Source organism: Pinus tabuliformis, chromosome 8 (assembly GCF_031772625.1).
Source record: "Pinus tabuliformis cultivar Carrire ecotype Pingquan chromosome 8, CPIR1, whole genome shotgun sequence".
NCBI classification, from domain to species: domain Eukaryota; kingdom Viridiplantae; phylum Streptophyta; class Pinopsida; order Pinales; family Pinaceae; genus Pinus; species Pinus tabuliformis.
Genome location: NC_142294.1, coordinates 1,955,478,803 through 1,955,487,089, shown reverse-complemented (window position 1 = coordinate 1,955,487,089; position 8,287 = coordinate 1,955,478,803). Strand labels below are relative to the sequence as shown.

The 8,287-nt window shown below is 29.9% G+C and overlaps 1 protein-coding gene across 1 annotated transcript; it reads right to left on the bottom strand.

The window, feature by feature from the left end:
* Nucleotides 1–1,130: 1,130 nt before the first annotated feature.
* LOC149244293 (methylesterase 17-like) lies at nucleotides 1,131–3,371 on the bottom strand. Its single transcript, XM_089367964.1, has 4 exons — nucleotides 2,753–3,371; nucleotides 2,505–2,645; nucleotides 2,040–2,165; nucleotides 1,131–1,814 (listed from the first exon to the last, which is right to left on the bottom strand). The coding sequence occupies exons 1-4, from the start codon at nucleotides 3,005–3,007 to the stop codon at nucleotides 1,536–1,538; spliced, it is 801 nt and encodes a 266-aa protein (XP_089224090.1). The 5' UTR covers nucleotides 3,008–3,371; the 3' UTR covers nucleotides 1,131–1,535.
* Nucleotides 3,372–8,287: the final 4,916 nt, after the last annotated feature.

Genomic DNA, 8,287 nt, shown 5'->3' with positions numbered 1-8,287 from the left:
AGGTGATAGGTGTCTTCTGTAAATGGGTGCTTGAAAATCTTGTAAGTGTAGGTTGGTGCCTACAATCATCATCTAATGAAGAAATTATTTCGTGGTTTTCTCCCTTTTTGGTTTCCACATTAAATATATTATGTTACATGTTTTCAATTGATTATGTGTGGCTTATCCTTTTTTTCTTATTTTACAATAGTGAAAAATCATAAGTATAGAAATAGAGGTATGAAATAGTATGAAAAATTATAAATATTGGTTCACCACCGCCCCCTATCCTCCTTGAGTATTTAACAAACCTTATATATATATATATATATATATATATATATATATATATATATATATATATATATGAAAGATTTTGGCCCTGGAAATTATTTGCAAAACTTTTTCATTCTTTCTTTCATTTTATGGGAGTGAATATGGCATTCAATTCATGAGAGTATTAGTCTATGTTAAATAATAATCATTTCTTGTAAGAATATATGTCTAAGTTATCATTAGTACAATAATGTACAATAATACACGTAGCAAATGATATATCATATTTTTAGTAAAGAATATAACTTATCATTATTACACGTTAAACATTACAAAAACTAATTAAGATTATCATTGCATTATTATTATTTATTATATAATAGTCACTATATCATAAACCTAATTGAAATATACTTTGGATATATTGTATTAATAAATATTTCAATACATGAATAATCAACAAACTACCTAGCACCAGAAGTTAGCTCACAAGAAGTTAACTCAATTTGTTGAGTTCAGTCTAAAGCACCTAGTTGATGGAAAGAAAATCACATAACTAATTAATATTTAAGTATTTTTAATTAAAGATTAATAAAAAATTAAACTAAATTTATAAAAAATGGTAAAATAATTAATTAATATTTGTAAATTTTTAAATTAAATATTATTATAACAAAAAAAAATTAAATATTTTTGTGTATAAAATTTTTGACATACTAATAAACTTTGTAATTTAAAACAATATAAATATAAATAAAATTTTATCGTATTTTAAAATTCATAATAAAATCTTATTTACTTTTATTGAGTAAATCAAAACATCAATTAACACTTAAAATCAACATATCTATCCTCAGAGAAGAAGAACAAAACCCTAACACCTTCCCAGTACAATCTGGGAACAATAATTCATAATCATAACTATGCCTAAAAACCATGGAAGTAAAGCTGCCGTGGAATGTAAACAAGCTTGACCAACTTGTGTAGAAAGAGACACACACAAATTGAGTCTCAGCGAAGGGAATGACATCAAAACATTTATCAAATATAGCTTCTACTTGTGTTCAAAGCATTTATCAAATATAGCTTCTACTTTTCTTCAGTTCTTATCCTTTTGCGTTCAATATAAAACAAATTTTCTAAGTCTAACTCTAAATTTGCTGGTGGAATAACGAGTTGAAATGTTCGATTGGATCAATAGGAATATGTACATCTGAACCAGATGGTATATATATTTAGTATATCACCAAAGATGAAGCACAACCATTGTTGGAGCATCTTTAACCTGCAAACAGCTGGGCAATTTGAAGCAGGCGTCCATGGAGCTCCAGAGGGGAAGAAAAGAAAGGGCTGTGGTCGGTATCCAAGCTAAAGACCTTATCAGGAGGCCACATCTTGATCATGGCTTCCTGTTTATCCAACTGTAAAACTCTGTCCTGCAAGGTCTTTATATAAACTCTTGGAACCTTCATAAATTCTTCTGAGGTTGCCGTAAAACTGGCTGACTGGATTGCCAGCAATGGTGTTGGTCTTATCAACAGTGAGGCCAGAGCAGCATCCTGTAATTAGAATATACCCACATCAACATTTAATGAAAAAAATAGTTATTGGGTTTTAAGTGGCCTCAATAAATACATATCCAGTTGGGTTTTGGTGGAAATCACAGGGTAATGATTGAAAACTGCATAAATTCAGATGGGTTATCCTTTTCTATAAAACTCATATGCCTTAATTACCAGTGAAATTAGGGGTTATTTGTTGTGCCATTCTGATAGATTTTATACCTCAGGTGGGCTGAGTTGATAGAGAATTTCTTGTTGCAATTCTCTGAGTACCATTGCGCTTGTTGGTGGGTGTTCTGGTCCAAGGCCATGGTAGAATTCACATTCGTTTAACAGGTCTGGAGTTCCCTGCACAGATTGAATTAAAAAAATTTCATTCCCCTACCTAAACAAAGAAATACAAACATATATATAAAACTGGGTGTAAGTATATAAAACATGTTTGGATATCTTTTACAATTCAATTCAGTTTCCACAGAGCAAAAGCTACATATATAGCACTAAAAATGTTTCATATCTACATATACATAAATGTTTCGTATGCTTAGGCCCACTCTCATACTTCTATAAAATATAAAGCGAAACCTTCATATAAAAAAAACCAAGGTGGGTCTTTAAAATCATCCCTGAAGCTCAGATCACAACATTAATTAACAGTAATTGCTTTGGATTCATAAGGTCAACAACCTGCTGGACATCTTGGTCTGTACAAAACCCATGAGACAGCATGGTGGCAGCAACATAAACTGCGACAGCAATCCTATGGCCAAACACATGGATTGCATGTGTCAAGCTCAGTCCTCCAGCACTGTGGCCAACCAGCACAACCTACACCAATCAAACAACAGATTAATATACGAAATAACTTCACAATTTAGATGGCAACTGAACTAGCTTCTCTGTCATGGGCAATTGAATCCATGGTGATTGCAAACCTTCTGAGAGAGAGATATTTCTGAGAGTATGTTCAATAGAGGCCTGTCATAATCCTCAAAGGAAGTGATTGAATTAGGATCCACAGTGTTCAGGCCTGATCCTGTGAGATCCATGGCGGTGACCTTATGCCCAGAGTTTTGCAGAAGATGCATGAGTTTGTACCAGCACCAAGCTCCATGTCCTGCACCATGTATCAGCACAAAATGGAACTTGCCATGTTGATGGTTATGGCCGCCATTTTCCGTTGCAGCCATCAAGCCTCTCCTCCTCTCTTTGATAGTGATGCAGTAGAATGAGGCTTTTTGTAGATAGCCATGGAATCAGAAAGAATGTATGATGGGTTCTGATTGTAATCACTGTTGCTAGATTGCTGGGTCAGATTCCTAGCCAAGCAAAACTGGTGTGTTATTATGGAGTCAAAGGTTGAAATATGGCTTGGGTGAGGTCTAAGGCAAGTTGGATCATTTTTTGATTGTAATAGGTTTCAACTAATTTGATTAGTTGAAAGTTACCAATCAAAACACAGCCCTAACAATACCTCAAGATATATGTATATGCTTAATTTAAGAAAATACCACAACACTAATTCCATGATAATGAGTTCATGGGCTCTTCATCCTAAAGATTTGTACCAGTTTTGTAACTTAAAACTGGACTTAATTTAATAGAAAAAATATTAAAATAGTTGGAGTATTGAGGGGGGATTGGAGATAAACATAAAAGATAGTTGACTTGGGTTATGTTTTGGATTTTAATAGGCCGTCTTTGTTCTATTTCAAAATTATATTTCACAGGTTTTATTTTGCGAATATCCCTTATATTTTCTCTAATTTATTCCTGAAAGATTAGATGAAGCAGATGGGCAGATGCCAGGGCTGAAATGGTCGGAAGGGTGATGATTTTTTCCTGTATTCTGCAATTTCTGCAGGTTTTGCTCGTTGACTCCAAGATTCACCACTCAAAGCGGAATAAGATATTTTGCATAAATAAATATATAAATATATATATAAACACAAGAAGCGTCGAACGTCACTCCACGTCATTGCATTATTATAAGAAGTGGCAAAGACTTTATTGGGTACTTCCCGCATATTGTGCATTCCCAATCGATCCAATACTGGGTACTGAAAATTTGCTGATTTCTTTTTCTCTAAGGCTTGTGGGGTAGGTATTAGCATGGGTGTTGTATGGACGTACTCAGAGGAGTTGTGTCGAGCAATACCAAGTTGGTTCATTTGCTAAGTGATGAATGCCATTTCTGGAGGCTGCACTGGATGAACTCTGTAAAGCCATAGAAACAGTCAGATGGAGTAAAGCTTTCAACAAAAGAAATAGATAGTTTCTAGTATATTTCTGGGCAGCTTCTGTTGTAAATTGATTTAATTGTTGTTTAATTTTTTTTGATTAATAAAGATGTGTTTGATGGACAAAGATGTCAGGATTTGGATAATTCTGATTAAGATATCTGATAAATAATTTTTTTTAGTTGAAAACCTAATTCCGATTTAAATAAATTTATTTTTTTCCATCTTAATTTGAAAACTAGATAATAGTGATAAATATTTTTTTTCCATCCAACATTAAAATTAATTTGAAAATCAAATAATTGCTGAAGATAAATTGTTCCTCGATCCAATATTAAAGTTGATCTAAAACCAAATAATAATAATAGATATATCCTTTTTCCATCGCATTAAAACCCATCCAAAACCGTCCAAAGACCAGATCGTAGTGGTGGATAGATTTCCCCTTCTGATAGGGAGGTATTCAAGTTTCATTTATGAAACTTCCAGTCCAGATAAGATTCCATGAATGACAGTGATGGCCATGGTCAGAAAGAGTTGCGTGTTGGTATGTTGCAATTTATGAATTTCCAAACTTGAATCAAATAGCATGATTCAGTAGTAATTTCTTATTTTGGTCTGTGGAAGCGTTCAAGGCTTCTTTGATTATAGAAAGATAGACAGGTTGGTTGTCATTTTTTAAAACATTCAGCATTATATTGTTTTTTACAGAGTGAATAGGTTATTTTGGGTTTTTTATAATTAGTTTATGAGTTAGTTATTCACCTAGGTATAATTTTTTGGATTTGAAATGAATTTTGCTTTCACCGTAAAATATAATATTTATCTGAAAAGATGTAATTTTTTAAAATTTTAAAATTTATTATAATTTAATAATGAATTGATTTATATGATTAAAATGGTTTTTGTTGTTTCAAATAAATAATATTTTTATATTTTAAAGAGATTAAAAATTTAAGTAATCACAAAAAGTTTTAGATTGAATTTTAATATCAAAATTGGTTTTAACTTAAATAATATTTCTTGTGATCATAGCTAAGGTTACTTTTACTGAAATTATATATTTTATATATATATATAAATTTAATTTTATAAGTAAAAGAAAATATATACACTATTATATATAATTTTTAATTTCTATTCTATATTTAATTCTTTTATTTTATTATTGAATTGAATTTTTAATATAAAATAATATGGTAAATAATTTCTAATAAAAAAACTAAATTCAATATGAATATCAACAAAAAAATATTATTAACTTTTGTTTGGACTACATACAAACCACAATTGAAAATCCAAATGCACTTTATTATGGGATGTTTTTTTTGGATTACATCCAAATCACAATCACAAGTGAATCAATCCAACACGCTATATTATGGGATTTTCTTTGGTTTTTTTCATTACTATGGTGTTTGAGTTTTTTTGTCAAGATGCAGAGGATTTCATGAATTTATAAATCTTGAATATTAAGTACTTTTTTATAGAGGATGCAAATGTCATTTATACTAAATTATGTATGTTGTATGGGCTTCCAGATAAGGATTTATGAGAGATGAAATACAAAATCAAAAGGTCACTAAATGTAAAATTAGGATTCATGAGAGGTGAAACAAAAATCAAAAGGCTTTCTTATCTAACTAATGTTGTTACATGAGAAGTAATTAGTGCTTCCACATCCCATCAACACAATACACAATTGCATGTAACTTAGTTGGTAAGGATCGTTGCCTACCAATAGTGATTGGGATGGGACCATGTTATGCAAATGTTTTTGTCATGTGTAGTGTCCTTTATGTGTCAAGAAAGATGTTAAACCATTTAATGTACAAGAATTGGTTTTTGACAACCAAAATTATTAAGTGATCTTAAAATGATACATTATCTTAGAAGCAAGAGTGTCTCAACATTTATAGATTCTCTATTTATTACCTGTCATTGTCTCAAGAAAAAGTCACTTCTAAATTTTCTACAAAGTGAAGAACATGGTTTATTAACCATCTTAATTAATGAAAATTCAAAATATGTTGTGCCAATGAATTTTACCTTGGTCGTAGTGTTTTCTAGTAGTGGTCATATAATTTGTTTCAATTAATATATGACTTGAAGTCTATAGTTGTACCATGTTTTGTTCACTCATATTTTGCTTTTAAGAGTTTTAAAAGCTTATCATATTTAAAGAAAAAAAAATCCCCCTTGAGCCACTTGTTATTTTTTATCTTTCAACAAGCACATTACTAAGTCTTTGAGACATGCTTTATCTTCAAGAACTATTTCTTTATTTCCTCATATCCTTACCCTTATATGTATGGTGAGATCTATATTTAATTTATATATTATTTAGACAACCATTTATATATGTATCTATTAAATGTTTAATTACTAAATGTGCATAATGAAAGTTAAGCCAAAAAAACAACAAATTTATATAATGGTAATAATGTGAAAATGCACATGTTGTCAAGATATGATAACCCAAATATATAATAATATTTAAAAATAAATCAATACCTCTAACGCGTATTTATAAAGAATAGTTGTATATAGTTCAAGATTACATGATATTGTATTCCCAACTCATATTATGGTATGTTTATTTAGATCATTGTAAATACAAAATTTGTGAATATTTCGCAAAGTCTATTATTAAACTAACCCACTAAGTCCATGAGATACATATCCTCTCTCAAGATCTCATTCTTGTCATAAAATCATTACATGTATTAATGATCAATCATATATAGCACACCATTCTCTCCTAATAACTATATATATGACTTGCATAAATAGCATATGCTCTATATAACTAACATTAATAACATGTATATCACATCATTAAAAAAAAATATTCATAAATAGTAAATACATATTAATATAATCAAATTTAGTGCAACAACTAAATCATACATCTATTACATTATGTCTTATTCCTTGAAATTGTAACTATGTTTGATCTTCATAATGTATATCTATCATTGTTGTGTTTATTATAATTTTTCAAGCATGTCTTTTATGTTAGAGTAAAAAAGAAAATTATTTTTGCCATGTCTCATTTGGACTTTTATAAGAAAAAGAAAATTGTTTTTTATGTGTCTTTTGTTCAAATCTCAACTGCAAAGTTGGCCTTCTAGAGGACAAATTGACTGAGCCTTTAGAGGCACCTTTTCAAATGAGGAAATAACTATACATTGGAACCATTACTCCATCATTTGAAAACCAATTCACACTTCATTTGTGGAGATAAATTTGGGTGCGTGACATGTGAATCTGAAGCGCAATCCGAGGCACATTCTATGTGATTAAGCGAGCTACCTGAAGCACTATTCTTTTGTGATAAAACGATTTTTCTTGAGCCACACCTTTCTCTTGTCAAACAAGTTTTCAATGGCAACATACTTTTGTGGTATCTAAATTATCTGTTGCACCATACTTTTGTGGAATTCGAGCTACCAGTGACAATACTTATGTGGAATCCGCGCTACCAGTGACACTGCATCTCTGTGAAATTTAAGTTACCTATGATGCTACATCTTTGTGGCAAACTTACGGACAAACAAATGGCATCTTGTGGACAAACTTCATGTGGAAAATTGTTGCTTGGTGGAGGGTTGACTTGGCTCTTGGGTGATTCGTCTATAATTTGCATTTCTCTATTGCTGACAAAAATTCTATAAAGAAAAGATTGTTGGGTTTTCTCCTTGTAGATTTTTCTTTAACCTATGGCCTAATTTATGGTGTCTTTGATGTAATGTAACCTTTACTTTCTTTATATTTTTGAATGTATAATTACTTATAACATAACTAAATAAAATAAATACTAAATAAAAATATATATGAATGACAATAACATGTAACATTTTATTTTAATTTAATATATAAAATATATATATATATATATATATATATATATATATAATTTATTTTTAAAAATCAATATTTAAAAAAATAATTAAATAAATATCAATATAAACAAACCCATATAAATATATCTAATAGTTTTTTAATTAAAAATTAAATTAGGAAAGCATTGCTATAATTTCTCAATTAAAATCGAATTTCAAAACTAATTTTATGTAATATCGAATTTCAAAACTAATTTTATGTAATGGCTAAACCTACTTAGGCTTGCACAAGCCATGAGTAATCAAAACAAACGACAAGCCCTACAGTAAACTTATAAAAAGAAAGAATAACAACGTAAGGAAATCCCAAGACAGTATTAACAGA